The sequence below is a fragment of the Corvus moneduloides genome, chromosome 2, assembly GCF_009650955.1.
Source record: "Corvus moneduloides isolate bCorMon1 chromosome 2, bCorMon1.pri, whole genome shotgun sequence".
Lineage (NCBI taxonomy): Eukaryota > Metazoa > Chordata > Aves > Passeriformes > Corvidae > Corvus > Corvus moneduloides.
Genome location: NC_045477.1, coordinates 38,725,200 through 38,741,012, shown reverse-complemented (window position 1 = coordinate 38,741,012; position 15,813 = coordinate 38,725,200). Strand labels below are relative to the sequence as shown.

Sequence of the window (15,813 nt, the reverse complement as noted above, 5' to 3'; positions counted from 1 at the left end):
TCCTGTATCTAGAACAGGTCAAAAAAGGTGAGAAATGAAGTAAGTCTCAGATACAGCACAGACAAGTGACAGTTTATTCCAATTCTCTGCTTTAAACACGTATTACCCATCTTTTGTGTCTTTGAGTGAACTAAGCTTTGACAACAGGGAAACTGTAAGTGCATTTATTTCAATCACCAAGTTTGAATTACTTGCTAAAGTACGCTTACAGCATATGGAAATACTGTTAGGGTTTTTTTTGAGCCCTAAATCTTCGACTTTGAATGTGAAGCTAGGTGCTAGGCTGAGCTGAATATATAGCAGGTGCTCTGCCAGACTTCAAAAGTACAAAAGTGCAGCTTTCACATAAAACCACTATTATCTGCTAACACTGACCTGAACACTGCAATTGTCAGAGGCAGTCAGGAAACGTATCCAGACATGAATGACCATTCCACTGCATTGCTGTGATTGCAGAGGTCACACACACATTTAAACTACAATATTTGAAAGCTGGGACAAAAGTAGGAAATGAACACTTAAAATTCTTCAGTTTAAAATGTACTACAACAAAGAAGTTTACAACCAGCACAGTTGTTCTACCTCTTTCTGCTAGGCTGAAGTCACTGCAACTTCAGGCACCCATCCTTGGCTACTGAACCTGGTGCCAACCTCGCTTTTAGGCAGCAATATCCCGTATGAACAATAGCAACTCGAGCAGTGTTCAGCAAGAACATCCAGTACAGTTAGCCTGTGTATAGCATTCCTTATAGACAATTCCTCACTCAAAAATTTTACCCACAATTTAACATGCTCACTCTACACAGGTAATGTTACTTAAAAAATACGTTTTCTGGAAAATTATGTTTGTTGATATCCATTATTAATGTCGATATTTGAGGTATGGAATGTGAGGCAAAACTGTCTGTACCAGTTTCTTGCTACCCTGGGGCATCTAAAGTCTTACAGAAGGTTGTTACGGTAGGAATTCAGAAACTAACTAATAGCTGTTCTTACTATACTGCAGAACAGCAGCAAATTTAGTATTTAGAGTATTCTACATGATCAAAGGGATTGAGGCATTTTACTTTAATTAAAGAGATGTCCAAGTTCACCACATTGCTTTGGCAATCAATGGTTAAGATCTTAATCATTCACTGTCATTTCACATTCAAAGATGCACTACCAAGTTTCAAGACTGTTAGAAGTCTAATCAGTCTGTTTTCCATTAAAATTAGGAATCCCTATGTATTCAACACTAAAACACAGACACTCCAGGTCTCTAATAATTATCTTTTTTTGTTGTTATTATTATCCTTTTTGCAGCTAGACCTAGAAGTCTTGACAAATGTTTTCATGCTAACATGCAGTGCTTGCCCTCCTGCAACACAGGAGGTGTCCTTTTCAGGAGAGAAGTCCAGCAACCATGAGATTTTAACAGATCCACAGTGATCTGATTACTTGGTAAAGAAGAACTTATTTGATGAAAAGGCTATTGCTACGTGCAGATCTGTCAATTTAGGTTAAGAACACTGAAGTATAAAGACATGTTCAAGTTTAACAGACTCATCTTCTAATTATTAAGAGATCTGTTGTGTTGGCAGGACTGCAAACAGCCTCATCTAGTCAGATGCATGAACAGATGCATCAGGCTGTTGGCTGAACTGTTCACCAAGAAACAAACCCCCCTCTGCCTGTAATCATACAGTGTCTGCTGGCAGAGCAATACAGGACCTGGCATCATGGGGATTACATTAGGCTCACCCCTTTTTCAAGATCAGTAGACTATTTTCAACTTGGGCTTTTAATTTTCATCAGTCATCTTGGGTAACACATGAGCACCTGAAAGGAAAACCCTTTCTCTCTCATAGCTCAGTTACACAAAAGCAAGTACATCCAGGAACTGAAATAAGATGCTCCATGCTGACAAACACCAGTGTAAATACAAGACCTGCTTCGGACACACTTAGCAGCAGCTTGTTGCTGATTTTTCTACAATTATTCTTTATACTTGAGAATACAACAAAATAACAACTGTCACCATGCAAGTGTGATGTTCAATTCAAACATGTTTATGTGCAACAAGTTCATATATATATATACATATATACAGACACCTCATAAGACAATGTGGACATGAATCTGAACCAGTTCATACAGACAGGTTGCCAAAGATCCTTAGTATTTAACTACCAAACAAAATAAAAGCCTTGTTAAACAAAGTTTCAAGAAGCCTACAGTGACAACCAAAACTATAAAAAACGTGACTTTTTTATTTTGAAAGAACTCAAAAGAGCTGATATTCAGGAGGTTATTATTATTTCCCTGGATGATAACCACGGAGAGTGCAGGAGAAAGACCCAGCAGCACAAGTGTGGAGGTTTACTGCATGAGAGTTACCTTCTTCTATCCAGTCACTAAGTCACAAGTCACCCACAAACTCAAATTGTCCGAACTTTGCAAGCCAAGTAAGGCCCTTTCCATCCAAGGAAAACACAAAGTAGCCTACATCACACAGGCCCTCAGAGAGGAGTGAGTTTTGCCACAGGCAGTGACTTGTAACACTCTCAAGTTAAACTACCAAGTAAACATATTTCTCAAAAATAAAGGGGTCACCCAGAATCCCCATCAACGTACAAACAAATCCCAACTCAAGAATGCTCCAACTCAAGGACTATCAAATCTAATTTTATAAACAAAAAATACATTAGTTACTCATCTACATCACTAGACAGAGCAATTTTCAAAGATACAGCTGAAAGGAACTTTTACAAAAAATTGTATGCATTTTACATGCCACTGAAAAAGGTTTTATTACAAATAGCGAAGTGGATATTTCTGTGCAGGAAATAAATTTGATTTTGCTTTCTTGTATCGGCCCATAGCTCCCATTTCCCTTTGCTGCACGGGCAGTTCAAAGCCCTCACAGAGAGGCTGACACTTCACTAGCAAGGAGTTAGGGCAGCCATGAGGAGTTCCATTTTATACACAAAGTTACGCCCTTCCATTTTATTCCACTGCACTTCCTTGAACGGCCCCCGGAGGTGATTCCACTTGCTGTCCTGCAGGACATCACCTTTGGGGAGATCCTTGCACTGACTCCGTGGAAACTGCACCATGACTTTGCTGCCGCTTTCCGGACCGTTGCGTACTGTGGTGAAAGGAGATTTTAATGAGCATTTTTACACTGTACTAATTCCTCATACTAAATATTCTTCCTTCTGTATGCTATACTTTACCCCTACTCAATTCCAAACATGCTGAAAACAAACAAGGGAAATTCCCTTTCATTTTTGGAAGCTTTTTCTTCGGATTTTCTCTTGTCTCCCACTTCTCTATGATTTTGTTGCTTTAGCACTGCATGTTCTTGGTTAGATCAAGACAGAGAAACTTTTAATAAACCCCAAAATGTACACCTTACAAATGCATTCCTTTTTCCCCAATGATGCCAGGAAGGGCAAAGGCTTTATTGCTCATTCTTTCCTTGGATGTATTCCCCACTATGTTGTTGAAATATGTATTATTTCTAGTGGATTTATCTCAAATAGACAGGATCTAAATCACTAAGTAGAGTTGTTACTTTTAATCACAAAATTCTGCAAGACTGGTGGAGGGGCGGTGGTGCTTTGTTGGCTTGGATGGGTTTTCATGTGTTTTCATGTCAGGGAGTGGTGTGTGTTGGCTTTTTAAATAAGCAGTTAGGGAGGTACCACCTAGCTTTCCCCTCATCTACCATGCCAGCCTTCTATAAAGAGATGATATTAGGCCGATTGAACATAATTTTGCCTTCATATATTGGTGCCAACTATTCCCCATTATCATCTTCTTCACAGTATGTTTGGAAACTTCTTCTGAGACTATTTTTTTTCCCCTCATCTTCCCAGTGATTGCAATGAGGCTGATCAGACTGTAGTTCCCCACATTTTCCTTCCTGAATATAGGATGTGACATTTGCCTTCTTCGAGGCCTCAGGAGCCCCGCCCGAGCCTGGTCTTTTAAAGATGATCAAGAGTGCCCTTGCAGGGACATCCATCAGCTCCCTCAGGAGTCACGGATATATCCCATCTGGTCCCATGAACTTGGGTATGCCGAAGTCTATTCAAAGGTTCTCTAACCTGGTCCTCCACTACTGAGGCTGAATCTTTGCTCCAGAATTTCCCATGGGTCTCACAGACCCATTCCTGAAGGCCAGTCTTAAGGCCAAATTAAAGTAGGTACTGAGTACCTCGGCCTCCTCCACGTCCTGTGCCATCAGGTCATCTCTATTTAACAGCAGTCCCACATTTTCCCTAATCTCTCCTTTGCTGCTGACATATCTATTGAAGCTCTTCTTGCTGCCCTGTACATCCCTCACCAGATTCAGGAGCTTTCCTATCCTTACCAATGCATGCTTGGACAGTCTCTCTATCTCCCTCCCAGGTCAACTGCTTATAATCTCTTGGAGCTTCCTTCCTATGTCTCGAGTTCAGTCATGAGCTCCCTGTTTGTACACACAGATCTTCTGTCACCTTTACACAACTTCCTGAACATAGCAATGACCATTCTTGAGCTTGAAAGAGGTGACCCTTGAAAAAAAAATAATCACACAGCACTCCTGGACCCCTCTTCTTTCCATTCCATAGGATCACATCCCATAGGATTCTTTCAAAAAGATCCCTAAACAGACCAAACTCTGTTCTCCTTAAGTTCGGAGTTGTGATCCTGTTGTTTATCTTGTTCCCTTCTCTCAGGATTCTGATGGTTTCTGTAATCTCTTTTTTCTATGCTAATAATAATACATATCATTAAATATATGTATTTGTATATTATATAAACCAATATTTATATTACATTTATCAAAACAATAGATTTAAATAATGTATTTATATAATGCATATTATAGAATAAAATTTTCCATGCTAATTGTAAGTAATATTTTGAAGCCTATGTAAATTAAATCAGGTATGTATTAAGTGGCTTCCTGAGCAAGGTGATGATTCTATTTAGATGTCAATTTCATACACAAAAGAGACAGTCTCTAGACTTTTAGAGCATAATATCAATTTACAGCAAAATATTCTACAAAGAATCTCAGAAAGATTTGACTTCTATCTGGCAAGAGGAAACACTACCTGAAATGGCATAGTCTCCATTTGGTGATGCTACAGTTATTGCTGATGCATTGCCAATGCTCTCCACTGGCCCCAGACCAACGTGATTACTGAAACTCAGCACATGCCATCCCATAACTTTTGCAAGCTGCTGAACTGCATGTACTTGGTGCTGTGACATCTGAAACATAACAAGAGGTTTGTTTTCTGTTCAATATTTGCAGACCACAGAAAGAATTGCTTATGGGGTTTAGCAAGCCTGTTTTCTTCTACTGTCCAACAGTTATTTATAAAAGTGACTTTGTCTTTTAAGTTCTCTACTTTCAGAGCAACTCTTTTTTGTATGATGGTAGAGCTTTCTGTTATTTGAATTTAGACTAGTTCCTCTGCAGACAGAGAAGACCACTGTATTATGCAGTTAAATGTATTTTTCATAGGTATATGGGCTTATGCATTTTATTATTGTTTTCGATTTACAAATACCTTTATTTAGGTCTCAAAAAATTAATTTTTAAACAATCCTGTCTTTCAATAGAAACAATACTTCTGCTGTAAAATATATAAAAATCGGAGAAAGTATTAACAGAGAAAATTCAGAAAAAAAAAGCTGAGGTTCTCATGTGCATGATTACCTCCATTAATGCTCAAGTGTAAGCACTGAGCTTTAACAGCTTAGGAGTTAAAATGCTACTGTTTTCCTGTATCATGACTTAACCTTTGTAACAAGGAAGTATCCAGCACTGTTCAACAGTTCTCTGTGAACAAGTCTGACAACACTTGACCAAAAAGACATGACCTCAGCAGAATCTGTTTCAACTTGTTTTCTGTGTCGTGGAGTTTTATATAACTGCAACAGGCCAACTACTGTTATTAAAGACCTGTATTTTGACTATTTATAATGCATACTGGGGAGATTGTTACTTCTGAATAAAGCCAGCAGCTTGTCATAAGCAATTAAGAAAACAGTGTTCATTCAAGTATCAGCTGATTTAGTAACGACGTGCAAAGTGAGCATTAACAGACAATGCTGAAATGACAGTAATTGTGGGTTAAGAACATGGCTACAGTAAATTTCATATATAGAATACCTTATTGTCTGCTGTGATTACCACTAACTTGTTTCTCCCATAGTGAACAGTATAAAGAAATGCATTTTAAATAGGAGGGAAAAATTATTACTACTACTGACCCTAGTGAAAACTGGCAGTATATTTTAGTAACAGCTGCTAAAGACTCTATACAAACATTGTTTAAATTCAGTCATCCACCTTCCCATCTTCACTATCTTAATTTGAAGTTCTAAAGTATTTTCTACATAGATAAAGGTGAGATTCTAAGTTTTTCTGTTTCCCAAACACCATGAAAAGAGAAGAATAACATATATGAGTCTACCTGAGATAAAAGGAAATCCTGCAGTTCTTGCTCTTGATGGGACAATGTAATAACTCTTCCATCTCTATGCACAACTCTGATTTGTTCAACTCCAATGTTCAGCTGTAGTTGAATGGATCTGTGAAGACAAGATATGTTGGAGTGAAAGCTTCTCTGGACTCAGGCCCAGAGGAAAGCCAAAGCACAGAGATTGAATTAAAACCTTTAGATAAGCTGCGATACATGAAATCACACCAAAGTGAAATAGAAATATAGATTTTTAACTTTTAGTAGAAATATGTGCTAAGTGCCTTAAACATTAAAAAGCTGCAGCAGAGACCTTAAAACACAGTTCTTACTGCAGTAGTGTTGCCCTTTCACAGAATTCTTTTACTTTAGACAAAATATAGCTAGAACTATACTGCTCACATTTTTTAGATAGAGTGTTCACATAAACAACAAGAGCTGATAGAAACTGTATACACAAATCTGTAGCTGTGTACAGATAAATACCCATGTAGCACTTGTGTAAGATTTACAACTGGTAGAATTAGACCACGATAGGTTAAGCAAAGGAAAACTAGAATCATGTGTTAATCTTATTGGTCAGTTAACAAATATAATCCATGCTTCTGTAAGAAAAAAATATAGAAGAAACTAGAATTAGAAGAAGCAGCCATTTTCTGCCTGCTGTTTGCTGTCGCTGCTTGGCTTTATCATGTAACCCCCTTGAACTCTGCCTTCAAGAAAGCTATGAGATGATGAAATAAAAAACTTAGCAGAACAGCAGCCTCCTCTGCTCTTCTACCCTGGTCCAAGAAGGAAGGGTATCCCATCAAAAGCTCAACAAAGATCCATATTTATCCAAAAAGCATTAAAACGCTTAAGAAAACACAAAACTAAGAACACAGAATCCCACCCAGTCATTGACAAGAATTCCTAAGACAGATGGTGCAAAGCCTACGCAATGTGACAGCAACTCCAAACATTCCAGTTTCATCAGTCACCACAACAGCTCCCTCTATATGGCAGGTGACGTACTCTGTGGCATGTTCCCAGACCTGGCCTTCCACTTGTTCAGATCAAGGAAGCCTCACAGTTCCCTGCCTACCCCAATGCCCAAGTTTCCTTCCAGGTGTGCAGGGGAAAATGGTGTGTTCTATCCCACAGCCAAGACTCAGGCAGCTTATGTACTCTGGAGCCAAGACTGGAAACACACCAATGACTGTAGGTTGTCCCACTCTGTGGTCACAGCCAGAGAGCACTGCTCCAAATAGAAAAAAACCACTGTTGATGCATGAGTGAATTCACTGCTGCTCAGTCTGCAGGCATTTATTTCTGGAACATGAAATCTTGTATTTCAATAACAATGTGCAAAATTATTGCATGAATTACATGAGTTCCACATTTCAGTACCTATGCAACCAAGCCAGGACTGAGCACTGATTAGCTTTCCATGACCAAACTGAAGTTTAGAATCCAGCACATCAAATGATAACTTTGTATTCAGTCATCTCTACCCAAAGTAAATCCCCCCCCTTAAAGGTCCACTCTTATCCTCCATTTTTTCTTTGAAAGGAAAGAGTGCTAATTAAAGATGTACTAAATATCTTCATTAAAGGGTAAAGTGGGTGAAGTTTTCTTAAGGTGACTGTTCACCCCACAAGTCAGAAAAACAAACACACACATAAAATGGACCCCTATTTGTCTGTCTGAAGCAAATCTAAACCTTTAAAGCACAACGTGAATACAAGCTGCCTTTGCTGCATGCTTCTGCAACTAAAAGGACATGCATTCCCATACTTACTTGCATATCTGCTCATATCCCTGAGAAGTTATTAGAACTTTAACACTGGATTCATAAACATCATTTATATTGGACCAGTGAGCCTGAATCTGAGGATCCTCAATACGACTCGCCAGACTGTCAATGGTTCGAGCAGTTCTAAAAGATAAAGCCATATTCCATACACAGTAATCCAGACAGTTTGTGCTGTTATCTAGCTTACAGGAAGCAAGGAGGTTATTAGATTTAACAGAAGCATGTGGATCAAAATTCTATTTCAGCACTGTTCTGGTGCTAATGAAGTACACTTGTTTATTCTGTACATGTCTCATACATTCTGCAGCAGTATTAAACTAGTATTACCCAGTATCAGCTACTGCACTGCAAAGAACACTAAAAAAGGATTTATGCAGTTTAAGATAAGTAGGGACAATTACCAGCAGCTTGTGTTGCAACTGTCACAGAGATCCCAAAGAAATCCTGCATTATTTCTTTTTTTTTTTTTTCCTTTTTACTAGCCGAACGTTGTTTGGTCATATTTTTTCATAATTTTTGGTTCTTAGTACTAACAAATAAAGACTGTATTAACTGTGAAGGAAGCAGCAGCTAGTTTTAAGAACACTTTAAAAAGATCAATTATATTCTATAATGGTACTGTAACAAGAGTATCTTGTGACCCACCTTCGCCTCAAAAAGATATGCTTTGCCTGTTTTATGATCTTTTCCAGAAGTCCTTCATTTGACTGTAAAGAACTGATTTCATTTTTATCAAAAGCCTGGGGTCCTGCAAGTCTCATTCTCTTGTGGCCAAAAGGTGCACTAGCTGGATGTGGCATCACTGTTGAGCTCAGGGTTTGCTTGTGACACTGCAACAACCAACAGATATTATAAAAGGAAGTGACCAAATAATGTATCTGCAAGAAATACTATGTATGCTACCATATGTTGCTTCACAACAGGTTTTTTGAGTGTACATACTTTCAAAAAGTGCAACTTTTTAACTTTATCAGCTTGACAGCACTTTAAAGACAGTTTTTCATACTTTGCTTCCCCCCATTTATATGGGTTGGTCAAATGTTATAGAAAGTGATTAAAAAAAAAAAAGTGCCAGCTAACAGAAATTTGGTAGCATGGTAGTAGCTCCTACTAATAAGTCTTCTTTATACACATCTATGGAGACAGAAAGAATAGTCACTTTAAAAGAAAGGAAGCATTTTAGACGAAAAAAATTGAAGTACAAGAAGTTTTAGCAAGCTGTCCAAAGTAAAGAAAGGAAATTCATAGGAGAGGTGGGCACTGAGCACCTTGAGCACTTGGGCACTTCATGAACCGAATGTTCAAAATACTGGACTGTTCCACATAACTGCATGACTTGCAGAGCCATGCTCTAAGGAAATGAACGCTCTCTGGTACATGGTTTCAACTTTACGTAGAGATGCAAAATTGTGCTTCTTTCCTGAAGAGACACAACCTCAGCCTTGGACCCCAGGTTATTCTGCTAGATTATACAAGAACCTAAAACACCGAAGCAGAGAAGTGGAGCTTAAAAGAAACAAAGCTATTATGGCAATTGATTGTTCTTCCTTCATGAGGGTACAGCCTGACCAGATGCTCACTGACACTGCAAGGTGAGCACTATCAGACACAGCAAAAAAAAAAAAGCAGAACTGATGAACTCTACTGGAAAAGCTTTGCATGGATTTTCTGAAGTCAGCAGCCAGGTCTGAGGTTAAGTAAAGAACTAGCATTCCATGAAAGCAGTAACTGGAACTGTTCCCAAACCACCCACACCCATGGAAACCAAGCAGTACGCTGCCTTTCACAAATGGATGGGAAAGGACTGGCCTCTAGTGGCACTTGGCTGTTACATCAGTGTCACACACTAGGCAGAAGGCTAACAAAAGCCCAAAACTCTTCAGATTTTGGCCATAGATGCATTACCTCTCTGATAAGCTGATGCAAATTATGTTCAAGAACATATAGATGATCCTCTGGATTCTGTTTTTCAGAAGCAGCCTTTTGTGACTTTTTGTCATTGGAAGAGTGACACAGAGAAATAGACAACTGCAAACCTGCACAAAGAAGATGGAAAAAAAGATTTTAAAAAGTGAGCACTGGCAATTTTCAAGGTTGCTACTGAGAACTGCTTTTCCTCATGTTTTACACTCAGTACTTTAACAACAGGTTTTCACTGTATCAGAGAAAAATCAAAGAATGATGGTGGAGAGCACAGCACCAAAGGCAAGTAAGACTTGCTATTCACTGAAGTGTTGGCAGGCCAACTGTGAACTCACCAGGTGCATTTCACATCAATTTCTATGACTCAATCCCAGACAAAAAGGAAAATCCCCAGGACCCCATTCCTTTCTCAAAGAAGGAATGATTAACCATCTTTCACATTTTAAGCAATCCCGAAATATATTCTTTGCATGATACAATCACCTGTGTACCTCTTGTAAAAACAGAGGATTCACCACTGACTGAGCCACCTTTATGCTGCTTAATTATCCTCACTGAAGAGCATTTGCTTTTGTTCTTCTGAAGACCCATTAACTCAAGTCTTAAATTTCTTTTGCATGCAATCCAGGAGCAATGACTTACGCACAGCTCCAAACTGCCACACATGCACATGGCATTACAGCTGACAGTTTTAAGTGCTGCTAACAAAAAACATAACCACAAAGGAAAACAGAGTAAATTAGAAACTACTGTGCATTAGCTGAAATTCTGTTTTTCAAAACCTTTGAAAATCAAGGAGTTTGTTTTTTCTTTTGTAAGGACAGAGCATTAAAAAAGGTGACATCAATCAGTAATTTCAATTCGTATTTAAGCAAATAATTGTAGGTTAAGAGTCTTAAAGAGCTTCGTACCTGGAAAAGGCTGGGAGATTATCTGATTTTTCACTACAATGTGAGGAATCGGTGATTTAATTTGAACAGCTTCCCGTGACAGCTGGGCAAAAATTTCTTTACATAAAAGAACATTCTGTGCAGTCTCCAATTTTGTCTGCCAGTGTGGAGAACCTGAAAAGTATAAATCAATGTGTCCAGACGGGAAGAGCAAAGAGAAGCCACCTTTTTGTTCAGAGAGCAGATACTATGCAGTAGCTAGGCACGATCATTAATAAAGCAGTCAGTACCTTTTACCCAAATGGAGTATTATCAGAATTTTATCTCAGTTAAGCAAGCACTTTAAGGTAAAACTAAAACAATCTTTGATTCAATTTTACACATATGTATATTGTGAAGTGCAAGGCCTTTATGGAACAGTGTACTACACTCCCAGGCCTTTTGTGAACTCTCCTTATAAACCTCTGCTCCTTAAGCTGTAATTTACTCTCCATGATACTTCTGGCTTTATTAAATTCACTCTATGATGAACTACCAATAATGTTCAGTGCATGTATGTGCTTTCAGAGGGTTTATAGGCCCAAAATTCTTGGGAGATTCTAGGGTGAGTAAGCACACAAGCTGTATAATGTACCCTCAATACCATATGAAACACCTCATAGAACAGCACTCTGTCTATGCTCAGGACAGCACCAGCATCTATATCACAGACAACTGTGAAATAAAATCCTGCCAGTTTATTTCTAACTCCAAAGAGTAAAGGATGGATTTTGAAGCCAAAAGTGTACAACTTCACATACTGGCACACGTTAAATGAATCAATGTACTATCTGCCAAGTGAGCTGTTGGTAATTAACACACAGACCACCAGGAGAGTTTCAGACCCAGATAAAACATGTGAGCAATAGACACAAATGATGCATTTTGAGCAGAGTTAAGAGTGAACAGTCATGAGTTCAGCTGAACTAATGGGATGTAACTGATTGAAACACAACACCTTGGTTTGATTTCAATTATGGGCTCAAATTTTTAATGTCTAACAAAAGGGGTTTCAGAACACTCAAAATACAACCCTAATAATTTTGTTTCAGAACTGAATAAACACCTATGAAAAACTGGAGAGGCATGCTCTGAAAGCATCATTTCCAAAGCCCAACCAGCACCCAAACAGAAAATTTCAGTTTAAATAAGGTAAGTCTTGTTCAACAATTCTTCCCAGCTGTCTGCTGAAATTTTCAAACAAGCATCATATGCAAACTCATTCATTAGGAACATATTCATAAAACAACATATAAGCCATACCTGGTTTTGATTTTGGCAAGGGTCTTTTAAAGAGATTGACTGTCCCAAGGTCACCAATATCTGGAGCTTGTTTCTGAATAGAAACCTAGGCAAGAGCAAACAGTATTTAATGTGTGTTCTCTGTTGCAAGCATAAAAATACTGAAACAAAACTCCACTAGGTTATTAAGGTTTCTCTGACAAACCTTGATATATGCTGATCCCTCTAAATCACTTGGAATTTGAACATCCAAAGGACAGTAATCTTCAGGTATCTTTTTATCCAGGTCAATGTCAGTGTTCTTTATCACCTCAAATGTGCCATGATGAAGAAAAAGGGAGCCTGAGTAAAGAAGGACAAAGACATACACATTAAATATAAAGCACCTTCTGCAAATGAAAAAGCTTGTATCTCTGTTTTGGAAGAATATGTATTTCCAAGTCTCCAAATCTTCAGAGTTGCACTTGATTTGACAAATTTCTTAATGACTTCTTAAAAAAACCCAGGTAAATTAGAAAGCTCATGTCACTGCATAAGCATCTCAGACCTCCACAGTGCAGTGTGTAATATTTTACAGTAAGTTAACACTGAGTATTTAATAATTATGGGAGGAAACCAAGAGTTTTTCAAAACTGAGTCATTAGGTGCAAGGAAGGAGAAAAAAAAGATGTTTGGTTAAAAAAAGACAAAAAGTAAATGTGTGAAGTTTTGCAAGCAGGTAGTTAAAGGTACAACACCCTTATTCATTTAAAGGAATTCTGATAATGTTTGGCTAAAAGTCTTAAAACTATGACCATGTTCTGACTGTACAAGATAACTCTATAGCCAATCATTCAGGAACTGATAAAAGCAGATACCCACATCTGTATGTCCTAGCTGCATACTTTTTTTATCCAGGGCACGGTTCACCTAGTTCAGGGTAAATCAACTAAAAAAAGACACATAGCCTGGGGTACATCTACAGCTTTTTCATTAACAACTCTTAATTTGTCTTTCCCCTCCCTCACTGATGACAACAGGAACTCGACACATCCAGTTCTGATGCCTGCTTTGTACCTACATCCAAAGTTCTGCGGGATTCTGTATTCACTTTGTCACTGCATAATGGCCTCTAGAACCCTGAGCTGGTCACCCCCTTTTACTGTAATCCATGAAATAAGGCATATTCTCAGCATCATTTCTCAACTGTAGGAATAATAGAGGTATAATAGTCTATCTTCAATGTCACTCTTTAGTCACATGGTTTATCTTTACCTGGTCTGAATTCTGGGGAGCCAGGAATTAGACATCATAATCCTTTTGGGTCCCTTCTAACTCGAGATATTCTATGATTTTCTGATCTTTGATTTAAAAAAAAAATATAACCCACTCCTCATTTTTTTTTAAATGCTTTATGCACCAAACGTAGATAAAAGCCAAGGATTCACAAAGTCTGCCTGTCAACTGATCAACTACACTGCAAATGCAGAACTGTTTCTGTGAACAAATTCTTAGTAAAATACTAGAGTTAGCCTTTAAAATCACTTTCTGGATTGAGGATGGCAAGATATTTTCCCCGATACTAAAATAAGAGTTTTCCCGTTATAAACCTGTCTCATAAATACAGTAATTTCACAATGAAATTATTATGAGATATTCCATCTCTTTTTTCAGTTACAAAAAGAAAATTTCAGAAAATACCCATCCTGCTGAAAAGGACCCTACTGTTTACCTGCACTTCTGTAGCTCAGATCACCAAGAATTTTATCTCCCACTTTTCTCAGCTTCCAGTGCTGTCTCAGTCTTAGCAGTTCAGAGTTGAAGTCTCTTTGTCGCTTATTTTCCTGGTTTTCAGCAACCGATTTGGATAATCTTTCTGCACCTTTCAACAGAATCTGAGCTGCTCCAGCTAATGACTTCTTTTTTGAAATCAGCTGTAGAAACTGAGGATTCTAGTACCAACAACAACAAAATAAAAGAAAATAAAGAGATACTTGCACCTTAATTCACAAAAGATTATTATTTATTATTATTAGTGGAAACTAACTGACAGTGATTGATAAGTTGGTTTTGCTGGATGTCCAGTAACTTACTCAGAATTATTTTCATACCAGCATTATACAGCTGGAAGTAGCATTTTGACTTAAGAGCTTCAGCAAAGAGGCTTCTGAAATTGGCCTCAATTCCAATTCCCAACCTTACTCTGACCCTCAAAGCATTGCACTAGCACATAAAAAGGAACATTTTGATAAATCTTATACTTATCACAGGTAAAAAAAACCAAACCACTGCAATAAAATCTTTAGCATCAGGCCACACAAAGCGTGCAACTAGGTACAACATACTTGTTTTGGAGGAAGGGGATCCTGCCCGACTGGATCTAGAGTCATGAACTTTTTATCCTTCACAATGCTAAGAACGTCATACAACACACACATCTCAGTCAAGGCACTTCTTAAGTTGTTCCTCACTGAATCCCAAGGCCAGAGGGATGGCTGAAACTTTACCAACCCTAAAAATAAAACAAAGGAAGGGAAAACAAAGGACTTTAAAAAGGTACGGTAGAAGGCTCATTTTTAAACCTCAGAGACATCATAACTGCACGGAATACAAAAGGATATCATATCAGCAGCTGCCTTTTCCACTGCAATTTACTGGGACCCGATCACGAATATTCTGACCTGCCAACCACGGGAACCCCCGGGGGAAAGGGAAAGCAGGCCGGGCCCAACCACCCGCGGAGCTGCAGGCCGGCACCGCCACAGCTTCGCGGGCCTCCACCAGCTGCATCCCGGCGGGAGAGCTCGGGCTGGGGGCCCGTCTCACCTTCCTCATCCTCCGTCTCGCCCGGCTCGGCCCAGGCGCGGCCCGCCGAGCCCGGCTCGTCCTCCTCGGAGCCGGAGCCCTGGCTGAAGTCGATGCGCTGCGCCAGGCGCGCCAGGTTCTGGGACATGGAGAGCGGCTGGAGGTAGGTCTCGCTGCCATCCAGCCCCACCTCCTGCACCTGCTTCTCGCACGCCGACTCGATGCTGATGCGCACGGCCGGCACGCCCGCCATCTTGGAGCGACCCCCGCCCGCGCTCGGCAGGGGGCGGGGCAGCGCCGGCGGGCCCGGGAGGGGGCGGAGCCAGCGCCGGGCGGGCTCGGCCGTTTCCGGCGGCGCTCGTGAGAGGGCGGGGCCTGTGCCGAGTAGGCTCGGCTGCCTCCGGAGGCGCTCGTGAGGGGGCGGGGCTAGGGCGGTGAAGGGATCGTGCCGAGCCCAGCAGCTCCTGCCGTGTTCTTCTACAGAGTTATTTTTGACCAGAAGTTGGTTTCATGTCCCGTTCTAACCATAATTTCACCTCTGGTTTCCCATCGTCAGCTGCAGCCACGCAGGAAGCTCAACCAAACAACAGGAAAACATACAATAACACTGCAATTTAATTACCGTTTGAATTCGGTCATAACTCCAATGACACGTATGCTCCGAGTTCTTCCC

The 15,813-nt window shown here is 39.7% G+C and overlaps 1 protein-coding gene across 1 annotated transcript; it reads right to left on the bottom strand.

The window, feature by feature from the left end:
• Nucleotides 1-51: 51 nt before the first annotated feature.
• MED17 (mediator complex subunit 17) lies at nt 52-15,446 on the bottom strand. The gene is made up of 12 exons (XM_032099174.1): nt 15,162-15,446; nt 14,681-14,847; nt 14,068-14,287; nt 12,562-12,698; nt 12,378-12,462; nt 11,097-11,249; nt 10,168-10,298; nt 8,908-9,092; nt 8,248-8,385; nt 6,462-6,579; nt 5,091-5,250; nt 52-3,130 (listed from the first exon to the last, which is right to left on the bottom strand). The coding sequence occupies exons 1-12, from the start codon at nt 15,391-15,393 to the stop codon at nt 2,925-2,927; spliced, it is 1,932 nt and encodes a 643-aa protein (XP_031955065.1). The 5' UTR covers nt 15,394-15,446; the 3' UTR covers nt 52-2,924.
• Nucleotides 15,447-15,813: the final 367 nt, after the last annotated feature.

Excerpts from the sequence above, each read along its gene's own strand:
- MED17 (XM_032099174.1), bottom strand. The coding sequence starts at position 15,393 with ATGGCGGGCGTGCCGGCCGTGCGCATCAGCATCGAGTCGGCGTGCGAG. Across the intron at positions 11,250-12,377 it reads CTTGCCAAAATCAAAACCAG|GTTCTCCACACTGGCAGACA; the intron begins GTATGGCTTATA and ends TATACTTTTCAG. Across the intron at positions 6,580-8,247 it reads GGATATGAGCAGATATGCAA|ATCCATTCAACTACAGCTGA; the intron begins GTAAGTATGGGA and ends TTGTCTTCACAG.